Below are 23733 nucleotides of genomic sequence, written 5' to 3' on the forward strand. Positions count from 1 at the left end.
CCTATTGGCAGATGGCATGATTCTATGCTTAAAAGATCCTCAAGAAACCACCAAAACAAATCCTTGGATCTAATAATACTTTTGGCAAGATAGTAGACTATAAAACCAATATACAAAAATTGATAGCTGAGAAAGAAATCAGAAAAACCATTTCCTTTGCCAAAAAACAAGTAGTATAAACTAAGGTGGTAGAACACTTCTACAATGAAAACTATAAAAAACTTTTAAGAAAGAAGTGGGGCTTATGCCTATAATCCTAGCTACTCAAGAGGCTGAGACCAAGGTTCAAAGACAGCCAGGGCCAGAAAGTCCATGAGACTCTTATCTCCAATAAACCACCAGAAAACTGGAAGTAGCACTGTAGCTCAAGTGGTTGAGTGCTTTCCTTGAGTTGAAGAGCTGAAAAACAGTGCCTAGGCCCAGAGTTCAAGCCCCACAACCCATTAAAAAAAAAAATGAACTCAACTGGATCAAAGATCATAATGTGGGACTGGGAAGTTGGCTCAGAGGTAGAGCGCTTGCCTTGCATGCCTGAGGCCCTGGGTTCGATTCCACAGCACCACATAAGCAAAAAAGAAAAAAGCCAGAAGTGGCGCTGTGGCTCAAGTGGTAGGGCACTAGCCTTGAGCTGAAGAGCTGAGGGACAGTGCGCAGGCCCAGAGTTCAGGCCCCACAACCAGACCAAAAAAAAAAAAAAGATCATAATGTAATATCTAAAACCCTGATACTACTACAAGAACTAATAGGGAAAACTCTGGACAATATAAGTAAGTATTTTCTGAATAAGGACCACATCAAATTAAAAGTTTTGGCATAGCAAAAGAAACAACTCCAGAATCAAGAACAACCCACAAATCCCTCACCAGTTAGTCAATGGAGGATTAATATCCAAAATATATAAAGATCTCAAAAAGCTAAATAGCAAAGAATTAATATAGTTAAAACATGGGCAAATGAATTGAACAGACAGTTCTCACAACAAATACATGATAAAATGTTCATTATCCCTATCCATAAAGAAAATGCAAGGCAGGCATTGGTGACTCACACCTGTAATCTCATTTATTTAGGAGGCTGAGATCTGAGAATAACAGTTTGAAGCCAGACTGGGTAGGAAAGTAAGAATCTTATCTCCAAATAACCACCAGAAAACTGGAAGCAGTGCTGTGGCTCAAAATGGTAGAGTGCTAACCTTGAGCAAAAAAAGCTCAGGGACAGCTCCAGGGGACTGAATTCAGGACCATGACCAACAACAACAACAAAAAAGGAAATCAAAACGAAATGACATGAAAATTCTATCTCATTCCACTCAAATTGGCATCTATTAAGAAAACAAACAGTAACAAATGCTGGAGACACTGTGGGAGGAATGCAAACTAATGCAACTACTATACAAATCAGTATAGAGATTCATCAGAAAGCTATGACTCTTGGGCATATATCTGAAGAATTGCAAATCAGCATATGGTATGATACAACTATGTTTATTACACCTCTGTTTAAAATAGTCAAATTATGGATTCAGCCAATATGTCCAAATGATGAATGGATAAAGCTAATTTTATATACATATATGCATACATATGTGTGTCTATACATACATACACACATTCCATGAAACATTACTTAAGTCATAAATAGAAACAAAATTATGTCACTTGCAGGAAAATAGGCAGAACTAGAGAGCATCATGTTACACAAGATAAGCTTAAGTCAAAAGACAATGCTTCCTATTCTCACTCATTTGTGGAATACATATCTAAAAACGATGATGATGATGATGATGATTGATGACAATGATAATGATACATAAATGTAAAAGGGAATTTTCAGTTGCAGGCCTGCCAGGGCAGAAAAGTCCATAAGACTCCACCTCTGAGTTCAAGAATGACAGAAGGCCTAAAATAGGTGGATTGAGATCCAAGCGAATGACTACACAGGAAGGAAGACCCTAAAACTACCTACCAAAAATCACGGTTCAAGTAATAGAAAGCTAGTCTAACAAGGCCAAATTCAAATTCTAGCACCAACAAGACATTTCAGATAGCAAATTCAATGTGCATAAAGCTAATGTGTTTTAAAGTTGAAAGCATTAACTTGTCATCTTAATGCATGAGTAAATAGGTATGTAAAACATTAAAACCAACAAAGAAAGCTTATGAATTGAACAGTGTACCAGATGTGAGGAGAAAATGGATCTTTGAGAACATAAAAAAATTATTTTGTCCCTTCTATATCCAGCTTGGTTAGCAAAGGTTTCTCACATCCCCAGAACACTCACTCCTGAGAATCTGTTCACTTTTTTGGGTTGTTGTGTTGACTTTTATCATGTTGTTGAATGATATTTTAAACAAAATTTTCTCATTTTGGAAGCAGTTAGAGTTCCCAATATTTACTGTTTCTTTCAGCTATGCTTTATGCTAATTACTCTCACTCTAAATCAAGACAATTCATCATTTCCTGACTTGGACACATATAAGTTACATTTTGATATAACGACTTGTCTCTTAGCAACTTTTTATGATTCTGTCTTCACAAATCTAGACCTCAAATTAATAATAGGCTGTTAAAGTTATTTTACAGCCAATATTTGGTACCTTCCAGATAGTGGCTCTATTGAGCAAAAGGTTATTAGGGATAATATAGATATATCTAATAATACTCTCCATAGCTTTAATTATTTAAACTCTCTTAGAAGAGCTGCTCTGTTAATCAGCCCAAAATATTAAAAAGTATGAAAAGTCAAACATCCTGGTCAGTTATATATAGGCAAGGTCTAACAGAATATGATCAAACACTAGGATGGACAGAAGCATATTTATGATTCTGTACAAAGACTGGCATACCTAGAAACAAAAATGATTCCCAAGATTTGTGTGTGTGTGTGTGTCTGTGTGTGTGCGCGCGTGGGCGCATGTGCACATGCATATGCTGGTCATGGGGTCTGAACTCTGTCTCTGAGCTTCTTGAGCTCAAGGCTAGTGCTCTGCCACTTGAGCCACAACTCTACTTCTGGCTTTTTTGGTAGTTAATTGGAGATAAAAGTCTCATGATCTATCATGCCCAGGCTGTTTTTGACTCGTGATCCTCAGATTTCTACCTCCTGTGTAGCTAGGATAATAGGTGTAAGCCACTGCTGGTGTCTGGCCTAAGAATGTTTTTGAAAAATAAAGTATGTTTGTTTAATGGTGGCACTTGAAAAACACACTTTGTGGGTGGATGTGCCTAGAGATCTACCAATGCCTTTAGTGTCCACAGAAAGAGGCATGCCCTTAGGAAAATCATATTAATTAGCTCTATATTAAACCTCAGTTGGGGATTCCACTCTGACATTGCTCATCATCACAATTAATTAGCTATCAGGATTTTCATAGGTGGGTCATACTTTTCCTTCAAACTTACCTGAAGTCCCTAGTCACCCACCACTGGTCAGAAAATAGTGTCCTTAGGAAAAAGCATTTAAAGACTAATGGCTTCAACACAGGATAAATCGGTACTCTTGACTCTTACTGATGACGCAGCAAATTAACTATATGGGTTAATGTTGGGTTACCCAACATTGCCACCAAGAACAGATAGCCACGGTACTAGGAAACATAGTATTTACACAGGATTCTATTCTAAACTGAAATAGTTTGTTAAAAGCATGCTACTGACCAGTGGAACAAGAATTGTGCAAAACTGAATGGAAATGATGAGAGAAATTACTTTGAGGAATCAATCTTTTCTTTTTCACTGTGACTGAGTGACTTGAACAAATTGAAATGAACACTCTTTGAATAGTGTTCTGTCCTCCTGATCCCTCATAATTCAGCAAGAATACTCTCTGGGAAATCATTATTTAGTTTGTAATTGTAGCAGCGTGTATTTTCCTAACAAAAACAAAGATTATGCTGTCTAACAGAATCTCCCTTTCTACATGTTCTTTGTCAAAGTTTCCATGCTATACCTCTGTCAAGAGGGGCTGGGAATGTACCTGCATAGTAAAGGATTTGCTTCTTCCCATGCTTGAAGCATATAAAATGGTTATTGCTTGACCTCACTAAATTTGGAGTAGTTTGTTATGACTAGTAAATAACCTAGAAAATCAACAGATACACTTAAAGAAAATATAGAAAGAGAAAAATACAGAAATGTAGAAAATATAATACATATATATTGGTTAGCCTGGTCTACAAACTAAACAATGGCCAAATATTATATATCTTTATTCAGTCCTTTTACTTTACATGGCAATGTAATATATTTGCATTGGTTCAATAAGAATCTCTCTCAAACTGGAGGTATAGCTCAAGTGATAGAGCACCAGCCCCAACAATATGAGTGAAAAGCATGAGGCTATAAATTCAAACCTCAGTACTGGGGGGGGGGAGTGGGGGGGAGGGGAGGGAGTATTACTCTTTACCAAGCTACAATGAGATAAATTTGTAACAATGACCATGCAGAAATACTTCATTTAATGGTAAATCTCATTCAATTAGGAATGACAATCCCACTAGTAATTTCACTCCAATATGTTGAAACAATGCTTCAAAACCTTCTCATAAACTATCCTGTGCCTATGGCTTGTAAAGTTTCATTATAGACAGAAAGAACATCATTTTCTTGAAGCCAGTAACATTGACAAACACTGGAGGGTGAAAGATAGCTCCATAGTTTTAAGTATTACAGTAGACATGAACAGGTTGGATTTTACTTCCTAACTTGGAAATATAAAAATTCTTTTTTATATCTATATGTATATATGTATTTTTTATTGTGAAAATACCGAATAGAGTTGTTACAATTACACGGGCAAGGTAATGAGTACATTTCTTTCTTTCTTTCTTTCTTTCTTTTTTTGCCAGTCATGGGGCCTGAACTCAGCCTGGGAGCTGTCCCTCAGCTCTTCAGCTCAAGGCCAACATCTACCACTTGAGCCACAGTGCCACTTTCAGCTTTTCCTGCTTATGTGGTGCTGAGGAATCGAACCCAGGGCCTCATGCATGCAAGGCAAGCCACCTTCTCAGCCCCTAATGAGTACATTTCTTATCAAGCATTGTTGCCTCCTCCTTTGTTTCCCCTTCCCATTCCTTCCTATCCCCCTCTCCCCCCACCAAAATTGTAAAGTTTGTTTTTTGACATAATGTCTTGTATGTACATCTCATTGTTGCAATGGGTCCACCTGTATCCCTATTTAAACAATTTGTTTTTTCCCTTCCCCTCCACAAACTATACCAACATTAAATACAGTGAAAACAGGGGTTATACCGTGGGGAAGGGACATACAAAGCAATGAAGAAATCATCTTATAAAGATGTTAGAAACAATCGCAAGAAAGAAAAAACATTTGAATCCTTATCTTGGGGTTCATTTTGCCTAACATCAACTTATCTGACCGTTTCTGCTCATCTCAAGACATATACTAGTAATTGCAAATAAGGGAAACCATGGGACCTATGTTTCTTTGGGCCTGGCTTACTTCACTTAATATAATTTTTTCCAAGTCTTTCCATTTCCTTACAAATGAGGCAATGTCATTCTTTTTGATGGAGGCATAAATTCCATTGTGTATATATACCACATTTTCTTGATCCATTCATCTACTGAGGGGCATCTGGGTTGGTTCCATATCTTAGCTATGGTAAATAATGCTGCAATAAACATAGTTGTGCTGGTAGCTTTAGTATGGTCTTGAAATATAAAAATTCTAAGAGTAATAAAGGTATTTCTGTAGCTCATGTTTGTAATCTTAGCTATTGAAGAAGCTGAGATCTGAGGATTGCAGTTCAAAGCCAGCCAAGGCAGGAAACTCTGTGAGACTCTTATCTCTAATTAACCACCAGAAAACTAGAAGTGACATTGTGGCTGAAAGTGGTAGAGCACTAGCCTTGAGCAAAAGAGCCCAGAGATAGCACCCAGGCCCTGAGCTTAAGCCCCACAACTGACCAAAAAAAAAAGTATTTCTGGAATTATATAAGTGATATATTATATAAGTGATATATTCAAATTAATTCATAACATAATGTGTGTTCTTGTTTCATTAAACATAAAACAAAAAGCTCTTTATGTAACAGGGTATATCATATTACCAACACTGTTTCTGCATCAGCAAATTGGGAATAAATTTATTTTGTCAAATCTGCATCTTAGCGGACAGCTTTGATCACAAATTAGGACTGAAAAAGTGAAATGGACATTTTTTACTTATCCTATTCATTTGTTGACTACAGACCTAGAAGATTTACATTTCGAAAAGCTTTGCATTTCAAGAGAAGACATATAGTTATAGGACCATCCAAAAGCTGTTTGCCTTGAAATAAGTTACAGAAAAAAAAAGAGAAATATCATGGTTTGTTTTAAATCAAAGCTAATTAAAGTGTATTCAATCGGGATTTTATGACTGCTATATTAATTATAAATATCTAAATTCTGTGAGCAAACTGGTTGTTCTATAAGATAGTCTCCTTTGTAATGTACTTTATTGTAAATAAAAGCCCAGCTCAACATTAAAAAATTAGCTAGATGGGCTGGGAAGGTGGCTCAGTGGTAAGAGCGCTTGCTTTACATGCATAAGGCCCTGGGTTCGATTCCTCAGCACCACATAAGCAGAAAAAGCCGGAAGTGGGGCTGAGGCTCAAGAGGTAGAGCGCTAGTCTAAAGCTGAAGACCTGAGGGACAGCGCCCAGGCCCAGAGTTCAGGCCCCACAACCGACAAAAAAAAAAATTAGCTAGAAGCCAGGTACCAGTGGTTCATGCCTGTAATCCTAGCTACTCAGGAGGCTGAGATCTGAGGATTACAGATTGCCAGCCCAGGCAAGAAAGGCTGTGAGACTCTTATCTACAATAAACCACCAGAAAACTGGAAGTGACATTGTGGCTCAAGTGGTAGAGTGCTAGCCTTGAGCTGAAGAGCTTAGGAATAGTACTTAGGCCCATAGTTCAAGCCCCATGACTGACCAAAATAAATAAATAAATAAATTAGCTAGGGCTTTTTTTCTTTGATAAACTAAAAAATTGGCAATAACACTTGATATATAAATACTCTGGCTGACAATGATAATAAAATAAGTTTATTCTACTTGATGACTTTAAACTTGTCTTAACTCCACAGGTAACAAGAACTGTAATTCCGTCAAAGCAATTAATCTTGGTGAAGTATTTATCTGTTGTTGGTAAAACATGTAGTTCTCTACTAAGCTATAAATAATCCTTTAAAAATCTTCTCTGTAGAACTTTGGCTATGATAAGTAGGCTGCCCTTTGTATTCAAAAGGAATTGTTTATAATGGTATAAAATATCTAGGTGTGAATGATAACAGGACAGTTAGAAGGCTAGAAGAGCAAAAGAGGACTCCTACGTTTTTTAGGTTGGCAGATCAATTCTTCAATATCCTTCTGCCCTCTTTCCTTCTTTCTATCAGACAGCAGTGCAGGAGGGATGAAATTAACCCACTAAAGTGTTAATGTGCTGGGCCAGATGACAAGTGATCCTTGTTAAACTAACTTGAGTGACTTATGATGATTGGCTGGAATCTGACAGAGAATTTACTAACTAGAGTAGAATCCCAAGAAGAAACTTCAGAGGACTACGGTTTATTGCTTGACTTAATCCTTGGGCTTATCACAATGCTAAACTTCTACCTACTGGAAAATAGGAGGCTGGTAATTAATGATGTAGTAAATACTATTACAACTAACCAAAGTAATCCTGATTATAATGAAATATTTGAAAAGGTACCTTTACAGGACCAAGTGGCTGCTACATTTGAGTTTGGCATGAATGAAGGTTACAAAGACCATGGCACACGATGGCTCCCTCTCAATACACTGGAGGATTTACAGGAAGAAAATGTCAGGATTAATTTATTCAACTTTTCAATTCAGTTACCATAAGAAGAACAGAAGACTTCTATGGTGGTGCCAATAAAAAAAAAAAAAAAACTTTTATGAGTTATAGCCACAGAGCTCACCTTGCTGATGGTGTTTTAAATGTACCAGTTACAGAATTACAATGGAAAATAAATTTCAGGACTCCATACGTCTCCTGTGGGAAAGTGCAAGTCCTAACGGAGAGTGAATGAGAACTCAGAATTGGGGTGAGGGGTCAGGGTAAACTCTGCTGCTGCTGAGAATCTTGAACTCCAAACTATCTGAAGTTCCCCTCATAGTACAAATACACAGGATTTACTTTTTATGACCCTGACATTAGTATTCCATGCTTGTAGTCCTGTAATAAGGCTACCAAAATAGTGGATTTGGGGCAACAGTTACACCTTTCCTCATGACCCAACATCCCCTAATTGCCATCCATGACAAGGCTAGATCACAGCATTATCTGCAGAATAAGAGCAGTCTGATCCATGGGTCAATACCCGATACACAAAAGCCATAGCAAATAAATACTGTTACTTTCTTTATCTTTTTTTCTTTTTTCTTTTGTCAGTCATGGGGCTTGATCTCTGGGCCTGGGCACTGTCCCTCAGCTTGTTAGCTCAAGGTGAATACTCTACCACTTGAGCCACAGAGTCACTTCTGGTTTTCTGATGGCTTATTGGAGATAAGAGTCTCATGGACTTTTCCTGCCTGGGCTGGCATTGAACTTCAATCCTCAGATCTCAGCCTCCTGAATATCTAGGATTACAGGTGTGAGCCACCAGCACCAGGCAAAAATTCTGTGACTTTTTTTGGTAGTAAGAATGTGTGAAAATGGGGGCTGGGAAGGTGGCTCAGTGGTAGAGCGCTTGCCTTGCATGCATGAGGCCCTGAGTTTGATTCTTCAGCACCACATAAGCAAAAAAAAAAAAAAAGCCGGAAGTGAGTGACCCTGTGGCTCAAGTGGTAGAGCACTAGCCCTGAGCTGAAGAGCTGAGGGACAGCGCCCAGACCCAGAGTTCAGGTCCCACAACCGGACCCAAAAAAAAAAAGTGTGAAAATGGATTGTATGAGTACTAGACCAACGAAAATATTGTAATACCCAATTTTATACTTAGTAATGCTAGAGTGTCTTGAATAGTTAACTTCATTGTAGAGTAAAACTTGGGCTCCATGACAGTCAGCGTATAATAAGACTTAGAGGATACAACCTCCTCCCACCCCCTCCCTCACCCCATAAGGTAAAGGCAAAGATCCAAAGGCTAAGGAAATGAGAATTCTATAATACATATATCATGTATGACTTAAGCAAACAATTCCTCCACACTCAAAAGAAGGCCCAGGACACTTTCTGTAAAGAGTGATAGTATAGTGCAACAAGTTATTATTTTGGCCTCTTTTTCACCCTACAACTCTCAGAATTTACCATACTGCCACAAAATAAGAATGTCGCTATTGTTCTCTTGCAAGTGCTTTGTTTTCATTGTGGCATGTAATACAAAGGGCAACTACTTACTCATCGGCTTCTTTGTTTCGATGTAATTTTTTAAGGGTTTTTCCTACTCATTTGTCCTCACCCCACTAGAATATAAATTCTATAACAGCAGGGAATGTATACAATTTGCTCACCATTATATCTCAACTGACTAGCAAAGTACCTTGTACAAAGGCACTCAATATACGTGTTTAAGGCATAACCGGGAAAAAAAAGTAGATTGGCCTGTCTTTGTCAATATTAAACCTTGGTTTATGTTTATGAAAACATTTATCCTCCTAAAGCAATTATTCATATCTCATTTAAAAACGTGTCCTAACTTATAAGTCTCCTATTAAATTCACATTATTTGCAGAAAAGTTGTTTTTTCAGAACTTTCAACATTAAAAGGAAAAAGAATTCCTTTTAATAAAGGTCAATTCAGTCCCTTTACCATCTGTTCCTTCACAAACATGTTTGAACAAGATCCTGGCTTTCTCCACAATCATATTTCTGCCAACAGGTTTCCCATCACAAGTTAACCAAATTTTCAAGTATCACTAAAGCATGTCTTCTGACTCATTGAGCAAATTTCATATGGGCCGGAGTACTTACTAAAGCATGTCAGTAGTTTTTCATCTTTCTATATTGAAGAAAGGGTACATTCATTCATATCACAGAATTTCAAAATTCAACATTCCATTTCATCAAAAGCATCTGTTTTCTGTCTATGAACGTTTACTTCTAGCAACTACTGGTTGCTGGGGGGGGGGGGGGGAGGGGGTCTGGTCGTGGTGCCTGAACTCTGGGCCTGGGCACTATCCCTCGGCTCTTCAGCTCAAGGCTAGCGCTCTACCACCTGAGCCGCAGCACCACTTCCGGCTTTTTTTCTTTTTGCTTATGTTGTGCTGAGGAATCGAACCCAGGGCCTCAGGCATGCAAGTCAAGTGCTCTTATCACTGAGCCATCTTCCCAGCCCTGGTTGCTTTTCTTAATAATGAATTTCCAAATCCAGGCACTGGTGATTCACACCTATAATCAGATGGCTGAAAACTGGAGGATCATGGTCCAAAGCCAGCCAGGGCAGAAAAATCTATCAGTTCCCATTTCCACCTAACTAGTAAGAAGCCAGCTAGGTTGGAGGCATGGCTCAAGTGGTCTATCGGCAATTAAGCAAGCCACATGAATGCGAGACCCATGAGTTCAAGTCTCAGTACTGACAAAGAACGAATTTATATACATACATATTTGTATCTCTTTAGGAATTATCAGATATGACTATAAGTAGGTAAACATGAAGCAGTACAATCACTGGAAGTATGTTAGTTTACCTCCTATCTCTCCATTATCTAAGACTCATTATTCAAATTCACCCTTCAGCAAAACTACACTGTTTAAAGCACAAGTGAAGCCCTGATCAGTACCATCAAAAGAAATTATGTCTGTTTGTTTATGTTTGTGTATCTGAAAAATAGTCCATCTTTAAAACATATAATTAACAGTTTGAAAAAGTTTTCTGAATTCTCAAATATGTCAAAGCTAAATATCTGCTTAAAAACATTAGAGTTAGATTAGCCATATTCCATTTGTAATCAACCATGGGACATTGAGAACTTACTTATATCACTGGAAACTTGGTTCAGTTTATCCTGTGATCTGCTGATTAAGACAATCTTCATTCCACGCTTTGCTAACTGAAACAATCAAAATAATCTCAGTCAACACTGGTGCATTTCATTTTAAATACAAATTAGATAGATTCCTTGTGAAGAAAATCTGATCAGGTGATAATTAAAATTAAATAAATAAATCCAAGTCTAATGAATAGATGATCCAAAATGAAGTTTTTCACAGAAAGAATGCTCCAAAGATTTATTTCTCTAATCAAGAACATACACTCTAAGGGTTTAAGAAGGATGGTGACTTTTACTTTTCATTTTCAACTTGTCTATATTGTTTGGGCTTTTAAATGTTAGGTGTCTACTACTAGTAAAATTTAAAACTTATCTTTGAGAGTTTTCGGTATAGACTGGATAAAACAAAGATGAGAGGACTGGGAAAGAAAAAAATGAAGATAACTGTAAGTAATTCCTAAAAATAAAATCCATTTTAAAGCTTTTCTTTGGGCATTATAATTGTGAACAACCAAGGCAAACTAAAGCAATTAAGTAATAAATTAATAAACATTTCCTAGGAGCATCTTCTACCTACATCACCAACAATGTATAAGTTTTATAAAGAATGAAAAAGATTGAGTGTATGTACTTCCTATGCAAAGACTGTAAATACAGAAGTAGAGAAAAACACACTCACATGCACAAAACTTCTTAGTGAAACTTTCAAGACAATTTATAAATGAGCAATACGTTGAGTGCTATGAACTGTAAGTGATTTAGTGAGCTAATATTGCAGTTTTAAATCCTAAAGTCAGCTCGTATTAAGTAATGAGTGGCATTGCAAATGAAGCTATGGAAAATCATCTTTTATAAAAATAACAAAGCCTAGTAATTTGCTTGATTAATCTACTATAAAACCTCCAAAGACTCCATTAGGCCATATTAATTCTTTAAAAAAATTAACAAGGGAGAAAGGGACAGATAAAAACTCCTATTTATAGAAAAAAATCTAATGAGTATAGAATAAAAGATATCACTAGAAAAATTCACCATTTTTAAAACTATGATAATAATTAATCTAGGCAAACATTGTCAATGACTCTTAAAATCATTGGATAAAAGATGGCTGGGTTATTTACAGTCTCAAAGTTTCATCACACATATTCCTTACTAAAGATCTTTTATAATGGAGACTTATGGTAGATCATATCTTAATAAATTGTTTACATTAGCATAATCAATAATGAAACAAATGGACTTTAAAAGCCTCTTGATAAGATGGACTCAGAAGGGTAAATAGCATTTATACAAAAAAAAGGTTTATCCTCATTAAATGAAGAAACAATCAAATACAAGTTTGTCTGCAAAACAACTGGCTTGGGGTTTGCAAAAGTGTTGCCGTTATAAGGGCAGGAGGGTATAGCTCAATGGTAGTACATTCTCTTGCATGCATAAGGACCTGGATTGGATGATCTCAGCACCACAATAGGAGAAAGGGGAAAGGATGAAGAAGGAGTTGAGGAGATGCTCACTATAATAAAATATATATAAAAAAAAACACCTAAGAAACCTTCTAGGTTAAGGAAATTAAGAGATATGCATGACAACAAGTGCAATCCAAAATTGTTCATTGAAAAAAAGGAAGTTATAAAGGACATTACTGAACAACTAGGAAACTTGTAAATGGGCTCAACATTACATTAATAGTACTATGCCAAGTTAAAATTCCTTTGAGAGAATACTGTAGTAGGGTTATAAGAGTGAATGTTTTAGTTCTTAGAAGATTTATCCTGAATTAGTTGAAGGTAAATTGATATATACCTATATCTATATATCTATTTAGATATAGATATATACCTATACCTATCTATTGATCTATCTACACACACACACACATATATTCCTAGACAGACAGATCTATATATAAGGATATAGGGTAGAGTTATAGAGATAGATCTATCTATCTATCTAGGGATATAGGAATATAGATAATTATCTACATATAATTATATAGATCTACATATATAGATCTATATATACTTTTTATATACTATATATATTATATATAGTATATAGATCTTTATAGCATCTATAAATTTGTTGTTTTTTTTTTTTTTTGGGTCCGGTCGTGGGGCCTGAACTCTGGGCTTGGGCACTGTCCCTCAGCTCTTCAGCTCAAGGCTAGTGCTCTACCGCTTGAGCCACCACTTCCGGCTTTTTTCTTTTTGCTTATGTGGTGCTGAGGAATCGAACCCAGGGCCTCAAGCATGCAAGGCAAGCGCTCTACCACTGAGCCACCTTCCCAGCCCCATCTATAAATTTGTATCAATATATAGATACACTTATATATCTACCTAGATATACTTATATCTATTTACATCCCTATAGGTACAAATCTATATATAAAAATATATAATATATACATTTAAATAACCATATATAAAAATATATAAATATATGTCTATATCACTATAGATAGATATAAATCTATCTGTAATTTAAAAAAAAATTTTGAGCAGGTCCTGGTGCTGGAACTCAGCATCTAGGTGTCATCCCTGAGTTTTTGTGCTCAAGGCTAGTACTCTATCACTTGAGCCACAGCTCCACTTGCAGTTTTTTTGGTGGTTAAATGGAGAAAAAACTCTCAGATTTTCCTGTTTAGGCTGGCTTTGAACCCCAATTGTTAGATTTCACCCTGTGTACCTAGGATTACAGGTGTGATCCATTGGTACCTGGCAAGGGTATACACAAATATACAAATTAGCCAGCCAGATAACCACAATAATGGTAGTGATAATCACAAAGTAAGTTAAAGGTAAGAAAGTGTTAATAGGTCAGTCCAGGAGAAGGGTGGGTGCTGATCAAAATTTGAGATTCTTCAAAATAAAAAGGGTCAATAGACAAAAACTGTTCTAAAAACCAAGCCCTTTAGGAACAGTTAGTGAAAAATTCCATGCCTGTGCCAGTATCTTATCAGAATCAGGTAACAGCATAGCTGCCAGCCTGTGTGAGGACTGGTGAGCAGTTCACTTGCCTCAAGAGTACTACAACCCAGGTTCCTGCTTGGTACAGTGGTCTGACTTAGTATGCTTTCCCAGCCTTTACAGTACAGGCCTTGAATCCTCTGTCTATATCTGTCAGTATCTTTAGTAACCACAATCCCTCTTTGAAAAAGGTGCTACAGATTAGCCTAGAAATGTGACGGACCATAACAATATCTCTATTTGTTAGAAAATAAATTGTTGACTTCTAGAGTTGAGGGCTGTCCACACTTAAATGATGTAAGATTAGATTACATTTCTTGCAATTCTAAATAGTCAGCATAGAAAGTTCTGTACTTATTTTGTGCAGATAGTTGCTTTAAAATTTTTTGTTTATGTTCACAAACATGGTTATTTCTGAAAAGACAGAAAGAAAGAACACCTACGGCCCCTGTGGTTTGACTTCCTAATCAAAATTACTGTAAGTGATTATTCCATATTTGTTCCTAGTTTTTTTGTAACAAAAAGAAAAGTCTTGAAAGTCACCTACCTCTTCGGCATATGATTTTCCAATTCCATCAGTACTGCCTGTGACAACTGAGAAGGGAAAAAAAGAACCATTTAGTTAAGGAACTAAGGAAATAGTCATAGTAGAACCCACCAATTATACCAAGAAAATTACTAAGAAAATCTGTGCAATAGAAGTATGTAAAAGAGCCATACCTAGGGCTAGGAATGTACCCCAGTGGTAGAGAACTTCGTGTACCAAATAAATGAGCAAAGCCAGATTTAGGGTTGAAGGCCCATTCCAACAGCTAAAATTAAAGACCGTAATACTAAGTGTTGACAAGAATATAAAGCAACTAGCACTCTCATACATTGCTGGTAGAGGTGCAAATCAATACAGTCATTTTGGAAAAATGATTTGGCAACATGTCTAGAACTAATGACATGTCTTTCCCTTGACCAAGTAATTCCCAAGAGATATGAGTGCATTATGTCTACGGAAAGAAAACTATTGATAGCTTCACTTACCCAGAGTAAGAATACAGGCTTAAATATTAATCTACAGAATAATTGTATACCTCAGTCATAGTCGTAACAATGAAAACTAATGGCAAAAAGAGAACTACTAAATATGCAAAACATGAATATTTGAAACACTTCATTGAATGAAAAAAAGGATGAAAGCATTTCTTCCCCAGCATCATAAAAAGTATGCAATAATTCCATTAAAAGATGAAGCAAAACTGATCTTTGGGGAACAGAGTCAGAATATTAGATGGGTGTTAGAGATGACAGTGAAGAAAAACTATTGAGGCATAGAAAAATATTCTACATCTTGATTAGGCTAGACCTTATCTCTGATAAAAATTGTTCACATATATACTTACATATATATTCACTTATGTATATGTTAGAGTAGTCTAACTCTTTTTTTTCTTTTTTTTTTTTTTTGGTCAGTCGTGGGACTTGAGTTCAGGGCCTAGGACCTGGGCTCTCTGTCCCTGAACTTTTTGTTCAAGGATAGTGTTTTACCACTTTGAGCCACAGTGCCACTTCTGGTTTTCTGGTGGTTAATTGGAGTTAAGAGTCTCACGTGCTTTTCCTGTACGGGCTGGCTTCAAAACTTAAACTGCAATTCTCAGATCTCAGCCTCCTAAGTAGCTAGTTTTACAGGTGTGAGCCACCAGTGCCCAGCTAATAGGCTAATTTTTTTTTAATTAAGAGACAAATGAAATTTGAATAAGATTTAATTTTCCTTTGGGAAAAGAACTATTCTTCATTAATTGTTTACCATGACATAGAGTCTGTATAAGGACACAAAATAAATGTTTTAAAGGTTTTCAACTTTATCAGTTTACAAAATAAACTGGTTCCCTAGAATTCTTTTTAAAAGTAGCTCCAGTGGGTTTTATAAATCATTTTTATTCTGCTTGTGAGAAACACTATTCACAGGTTTAAGCCTTTATTGTAGAACCAAGCCAAATGAAATGGAGTATTACATGGAAGTTCCTCCAACCTCACAATCAATGCAATCATGCTTTTCTGTAATTTCACATCCTGACTATTCTTGGAATTACAAGGTTCCAAATTTTATACTGTCTCCCTCTTACTGATTCACTAATGCTTGACAAGGGAAAGACAAACACATGCCAACTGCTTCCAATTCTCTCTTTTCTCTCAATTTTTTCCCTCCTGCCCTGTTCTTTAATCAAACTTTTCCAGCCACATTGTTCACATCATTTCAAACAAGAGACTTTTTCTCCTTCCTCAACTTGTACAAATACTTCACAACAGCCTTAGGCTTTATATCCACTCTCTCTATGTTGATTGTATCACTGTATTTCTCTCAATTTCTCTCTCTTTCTCTTTCTCTCTCTCTCTCTCCCTCTCTGTGTGTCTTTTGCCGTTGTTGTGTTTGTTTGGCTGCTCATTTGGTTTTTGGTTTTTGAGATGTGGTGTCATTATGTTTCGGGATGACCTGGAACTCTGGATTCTCTTACCTCACCTCACCTAGATTACTGGCCTGTACTACCACTCCAGGACAATGACATGTCTTTATTATACTTCCAACAGATTGTTGACAGTGCATATGATATGCACAAGACAGTTGCTTGCTAGATATCTGCTGAACTCATGAATGATATTCAACAGTTAGTTTAGTCTTTCCATAAAAGACTTTTTCTGAGAACCTCAGTGCCTGAGGCACTATAGTTTCTCAAAGGTCTTCTCATTCTCAGTATAGTACTTCATGTACTCCTACACTGACCTACTTACAAAGGCTTTTGTACCTACACTATCCTATTTAAGCCTACCACTGTGGAACAAGAAAATCAGACATGTGATTACAGCATGAACTCATTATAATAGAATTCTTACATCAAGACGCTTAAAATCTTATAACAATTAATATGCTCAAGAATTAACCTACAATGAAGTTATAATGTTCTGCATCTAAAATTTTAAGCTGGAATAATTTCAAAATTACATAGGTAAGTCAGGTGTGTGTGTGTGTGTGTATGCACATGTCTGGAGCTTGAAGTCAAAGCCTCACCCTCTTATTCAGCTTTTTCACTCAGGCTGGTGCTCTATCACTTGAGCAACACCTTCACTTACAGGTTTGGCTGGTTCACTGGAGATGAGTTTCCTACCCTAGCAGGTTTTAAACCACAATCCTCAGATCTCAGCTTCTTGAGTAACTAGGATTACAAGTGTGAGCCACCAGTGCCCAGCTCTGTTTGGGTGTGTTTAAAAGAGCCAACCCCACAATGATCTAAGTCATGTACAAGGCATTAAAGATAAAGCCTACAAAGACCAACTGTCTGTCACATCTAGTGCTCTAAAAATTGCCTAATGGGCATTAAGCCTTCCTTTGCCAGATACTCCAGGTTTGGGAATTTGTATTACACATCATTAACTGAACTAGTAGGTACTATAGATTTGTAATATCCCCCAAAGGCCCAGTCCCTTAGCCTAGCACACCTCAAAGTCAGTAGAACTTTATGAGACAGTACACCCTGGGAGGTCTTCAGGTCTTTGAAGGCATGCCCCTAAAGGGCACGTTGGCCCCAGTTACTTTCTCTTTATTTGCAATGCCACATTTCCCTTAAGAGGTTCTACCCTGGGCTGGGAAGGTGGCTCAGTGGTAGAGCGCTTGCCTTGCATGCCTGAGGCCCCGGGTTCGATTCCTCAGCACCACATAAGCAAAAAGAAAAAAGCCAGAAGTGGCGCTGTGGCTCAAGTGGTAGAGCGCTAGCCTTGAGCTGAAGAGCTGAGGGACAACGCCCAGGCCCAGAGTTCAGGCCCTATGACCGGACCCAAAAAAAAAAAAAAAAAAGAGGTTCTACCCTCCCTCCAGAGGGCTAAACACAAAGAGACTACCAAAAGAGTGAGCCAAAATAAATCTTTCCTCTTTTTAAGCTAATTATCTCAGGTATTTAAAAATATGGACAGAAAGCTGACTAATACAACCAATCAGAACCATCCAGTAGCTGGGTGCCTGTGGCTCACGCCTGTAATCCTAGCTACTCAAGAGGCTGAGATCTGAGGATCATGATTCAAAGCCAGCCCAGGCAGGAAAGTCCGTGAAACTCTTATCTCCAATAAACCACTAGAAAACCAGAAGTGGTGCTGTAGCTCAAATGGTAGAGCACTTGCCTTGAGCTGAAGAGCTGAGGGACAGCGCTTAGGCCCAGAGTTCAAGCCCCATGACTGACAAAAAAAAAAAGAACCATCCAGTATGGAGCTATTCATTTTTTTTCTCTCTTTCCAAGAGTGCTATCAGATCCTGAGTAAGTATCTCTCAGCCAAAGGGAGCTGTTTTGCTGTCCTGGGTGGCACATGTCTGCATAGTGCTCTACGTTGAGGGACACAGGCAAGGCCCTCTTGCCTCACTAGATACCTGAAGGAGCATCCAAGGTTCAAAGTCATAATGGCTATGACCTCTGCTCCATCTGCCACACAATGTTACTTCACTCTCTGCTCACTTCTGTTTCCTTATAGGTGTTATCACACACAGCATTTTCAATATTTTCTCACCCACCCATCCACCCACTTTTATATGTCAATGTCCAAATTTATTTCTTGATAAATATGACCTTTGAGGGAGAGGGGACTACAGAGAACCTGAGGTCAAGCTTCCTTCCTTTGGAACTTGATTTTCTTTATACTAAAATAACACATGTTAGAACAGAGTGGTTTAAAAAGGCTTATATTAGCTGGACAGGATACTGGTGGCTCATATTGATAATCCTAGCTAGTCAGGTGTCTGAGATTTAAGAATCATGGTTCAAAGCCAGCCTGGGCAGATAAATTTGGAGAGTCCAATTAACCAATAAATAACCAGAAGTGGAGGTATAGCTAAAGAGGCAGAATGTCAACTGTGAGCAACAAAGCAAAAGCACAGTTCCTCAAGATCAAGCCCTAGTGTATACACCCACACACACATATACACATTTTACACTGAAACACTAGCACTACCACATACTATTCTATTTCCTTCTATCATTCCAAGAAGCTATTACTGTCATCACTCTTTTCCTTGTGTTTTCTCCCATGTTCAGAATCCTATCCATATACTGTTATCTACTACTGGATCAATTTTTTTTTTTTGTTTATTGACTTCTTATAGTTGAGGAAAACTTCTACTTCCCTTTTACTTTCCTCATCCTTTCCATTAAGTTCTATCACAATGTGTTCCCAATGGTCTGTGTTTACATATTGTAATACTGCAAGTCCATTTTGGCTTTAACTATGGAAACTCAGTACTGGGCTGGGATGTAGCTCTGTAGTAAAGCACTTGCTTAGTTTGTGTTGAGTTTGATCTCTGGCACTTGGTTAGCATGCTAGGTTTGATTCCCAACATGACAAAAAGGAAGGAAGGAAGGAAGGAAGGAAGGAAGGAAGGAAGGAAGGAAGGAAGGAAGGAAGGAAGGTCTCATAAGTTCAGAGTTACAAAGTTGTGGGTTTCTACATACTCTCCTCAAGTTTGATAATCCACTAGAATGGCTTACACAACTCAGGATAACATCTGATTCGTTTTATTCGTTTATTCGTATATTTGTTCCAGGCACGGAATCAGAGCAGGCATGCTACCTTTCCAGCAAATGAATGTATACACCAGTCAGGAAGCTCCCCATATCTTCAGTTTCCAAAGTTTTGTATGGGGTTCCGATACAAAGCACTCTATCATTGACAAATGTCAATCTCTAGCTATCTTCTCCTTCCCACAGGTCCACTTTAACAGTAGGCTCAAAGTCTCAACCTCTAATCAGTCTTTCTGACTCCACACCTGAGGCCATCTAAGGTACCATGAGTCATCTTACCAATGTAAACTACAGACCTATCTGGAGTAACAAAGACATAAGGATTTAGAGTCTCCCACTCAGAAACAAAGCTAGTCAAATTCATTGTTTTATAATGGTTACACTGGATGAATACAAGCATATCATTCACTTTGGAGCCAAAAAGTAGAATATAATTACATTTTATTTCCCAGTCAACTTGGTTTTTCTTGGGCACAAAATTGACTTTTTCTTCTATTTGCATAGTTTTCTTTTAAAATACTTCCTTATCCTCTAACAACCCTCAATATAATCTCCCACAAATCAACCCTATTCTTTTTATTTATTTTTTCTTTCTTTCTTTAGCAATTACCTTCCTGGAGCCCTTCATTTTGAATCTTGCTCCAATCTGGAATGGTTACTTTCCTGACCTGCTGTACAGCTGTGGTCCAGGGCATCATCCTGTGAATTCCCCTGGCTTCTCTCCCAAACTGAAGCAAGCCCTTGTTTTCTAAATTTTATTCTCCTTCAGTATGACAGACCAGATCTGCCAGTAGCTTCCCAAGAATAAATGGAAGTACATTTTTATAAATGTTTGTAAAAATAATGTTTTCTTTAGAATAGCCTTATATTTATGAAGAAGGGGAAGGAGAAGCAGGAGGAGGAGGAGAAGCGGGAGGAGGAGGACCAGCAGCAGCAGCAGCAGCAGCAGCAGCGGCGGCGGCAGCAGCAGCAGCGGCGGCAGCGGCGGCGGCGGCAGCAGCAGCTACTTACGGTCCAAGTCGAGTTTCTCTTACCACTAACATGTTACATTACTATGGAATATTTGGCACCATTCATGAATGATCACTGAGATGACTAACTAAATCCCATATCTTAGTCAGACTTCCTTAGTCATTACTAAATGTCTTTTTTCAGTTCTAGGGTACCATACAGGATAATCATATTATATTTAGCCATCATTGTTGTCTCCTTATGTGGCAAAGTGAGTAAGTTTTCTATTTATGTATCTTTTTTTAAAGTCTATATTCAAACATCACACATTATAGTTTGACTGGGTATAGAATTCTAAGGAAGTAATTGTAATAAAAAAAATTTAGACAACTCCCAATTATCTTCTAACGCAAGCACTCGAAAGTGCTTCATTCATAGATTTCAGTCCATTTGTAAGTAACCTGTTTTTTTTTTTTTTTGTCAATGGGTTTTTAGGATTATTACTCACTCCTAACACTGAAGAGATAATATATCTTTGAGTGGGTGTTTTTCTATTCACTGTTGGCTAGGCACTAATGGGCCTTAAAATTCATGATTTTCAATTCTGGGAATTTTTCTAGGTGGTTTGTTTGTTTTAAATACCATCTTCCTCATACCTATCTTTTTCTTGAATCCTTAGTAATCAGGATTTGAACTTAAAACTTATTTTATTTTTCTACTTTTCTGTATATTTCTCCAATTTTACTTTCTGAATCTTCTATTGAGTTCTTCAGTTTAGGCTCTCAGGTTTTCATCCTGAAAAATGCTTTCTTCCCTATTCTCGTTGCCTGTTTGCCCACCCAGAGCTCGCTCACAAAATCCAAGGTTCGTACTGTAGATTCATTCTCGTCTCTTAACCTAAGGGCATTAATAACAGTAGGTTTACATATTTACATTTTCTTCTTGTTTTCCCTAAGTTCCTCTAGATTGCTTTGATCTGTCTCATCTTGGAGGCATTGAGATGTTGGTAAGAACTCATGGATAGGGTGATTATAAAGTAGCTTTCACTACAGGACAATCAATAGGCAAACCAGCTCTTTAATGAGGAAATCTACAAAAGTCAGCTTGTCATTTCTTTGGAACTCTCTTAAGAAACATGCAGTTTCTAGTCTCCTGACTGATGAGCACTTAGGCAGCAAATAAATACTTGGTAGTCTCCTTACTCATCTCTAATCTCTGCCTCTCCTGTCCAACTACTTTCAGTATGTACATTCATTTGGCTAGATAACCAGTCCCATCATGCTCTTTTGAAGTACATGGTATGTCCAATGTCTGTGCTACTCCGGTATCTAAGGAAAATCTTGGTTGTTTGTCAATGGTGGCCACTCCATGAGCACTCTGGTGCTCTGTGAATCGGTGACCATTCCTCTACTACCTAGGTGTAGCTAAGTGCTATGAACGATTTGGAAAAAGTCTGCTGAAAGGCAGCTGACTCAGCAGAGATTCCCCTTTAGCCCTTCATCTACCCAGTGCAAAAAACGATGGCTGTAGTTCCAGGAGTCTCTTGAACCATAAAGTCACCCTGGAGGGAGAAGTCTCAGGAACCAAGGCCCCTGATGACACCACTGAATTACCATGACATTGTCTTTAATAAACAAATCATTTATTTATTCTTACTTCTCTTCAGTTCATTCTCAAGACTAAGGTCACAGTGATCACTCCCAAGTGCAAATCTGAACATCATTTCCCTGCCTGAAACCTGTCAGTAACTTCCCTTATTCTTCACCACGTTTTCTATGAGCTGACCCTCTCTCCACTGCATTCCTCCTTCCATTTACACATGATTAAATCATGAAGGTCTTCCCTCATGCATGGAACTAATTAAAGCCCTTCAAAAAAAAAAAAAAAAAGCTTCTTACAGAGTGTAGCATTCTCTTGGCTATCTTGTTCTGTCTTCTGCCATGTGAGGACACAGAATTCGGGGGACAGAGCAACAAGTCCTTGTCTTGGAAGTGGAGGACACCCTTCATAGGAACAACCCTCTCAACACTGTGAGAAAATAAAACTTCTGGTCTTTAGAAATTACCCAGCATATGGTATTTTGTTATCAGCACAATCAGAAACAATCCCACCAGTATTTTGCTTCCACCTTTGAAGTTCCTATTATCTCCCCCTTGACAACTAAACTAAGGACCTCACAGTACTCTGTATGTACTTCCGGTTCATAGTATTTATCATGGTTTCCCATGGCAGGGTTTGTCTGAGTCACCACAGTCCAACTGCTAGGACAATGACTGGCCAAAATAAAAAAAAAAAGAGATAACTAATGAGGTTTTGCTGGATGAATGGATAAGTGAATGAATGAAAGATTAGATTATGAATGAAAAACTATCCTCTTATGACATAACATCATTAACCACTACTTATCTCCTCAGCAGTGGAAAATAACATACAACTCCAGTACACTCTCAACTGCTCTCAACATTGAGTGAGAATCAATGATCTAAATGAGATTTTTCAAGTAAACTGATAGAGAACTTTTTGTTTATGAGAAACCTCTATATACAAACTTGTTGAAAGGATTCTGTGGATGTCTTTGAAAGAAGTTGATTTTCATGGCTAGAAAGACCACTTCACTCTAATGTGCTAGGTAATATGAAGTGAGTCAGTCCAAAACAGGATTAAGCAAAGGGGAGATTAACCACTCTGGTTTAGTAAAGGATGCTCAATTGTCCAAACAGCACCCATTCACTGTTCTTGACTTCACAATTAAGATGTGCTTCTTTAATGAACACTGGCTATCCTCAGTATTCATTTTGCTAAGGAGTAAGGAGATAAGGTAGCTCTCAACAGTAGAGAAAAAAAGGCATGGGGCTCACCTATTGTATAGTATAGTGTACCTCTCTAATCCACTACAGGATGGCCATGGGTATAACTCAAGTAGAGGAAAAAGAAAAGATTTCTCTAGCCTCATGGATAAATATAATGCCAGGACCCAAATCTGCAAGCCTTTGAGAAGATGGAAACTGACGACTCTAAAGACTATCCCAACTTGGCACCCAGAAGTGTCTAGCTTGTTACAGATTATATAAAATACTGGCAACTGACCAGGGCTCCACTTCCAGATTTTATACAGTCAACAAAAATACTTAGCTTGTGTAGGTTATAAATATTCTACTTTTTGTCCTCAACTTGCTAGGAACAGATATTTTTAGTAAGAACCCAATCAACCTTATCAAAACCAAACATCAAAAATAGACTAGAGGAACACTGGAAGCAAACACACTATTTTTAGCTCCTCTGTCTATTCCCTGCCGCTACCCACTAAAT

The 23733-nt window shown here is 37.6% G+C and overlaps 1 protein-coding gene across 1 annotated transcript in view; it reads right to left on the bottom strand.

Moving 5' to 3' along the window:
• Hsd17b12 (hydroxysteroid (17-beta) dehydrogenase 12) overlaps positions 1-23733 on the bottom strand; it is a 121373-nt gene that overhangs the window by 65688 nt on the left and 31952 nt on the right. The window contains exons 2-3 of the mRNA XM_013030033.1: positions 14475-14521; positions 10946-11021 (exon numbers count right to left, since the gene is read on the bottom strand). Of these exons, the coding sequence (XP_012885487.1) occupies positions 10946-11021; positions 14475-14521 (123 nt within the window). The remainder of the gene's footprint in view (positions 1-10945; positions 11022-14474; positions 14522-23733) is intronic.

The sequence above is a fragment of the Dipodomys ordii genome, unplaced genomic scaffold (assembly GCF_000151885.1).
Source record: "Dipodomys ordii isolate 6190 unplaced genomic scaffold, Dord_2.0 Scaffold125, whole genome shotgun sequence".
NCBI lineage: Eukaryota > Metazoa > Chordata > Mammalia > Rodentia > Heteromyidae > Dipodomys > Dipodomys ordii.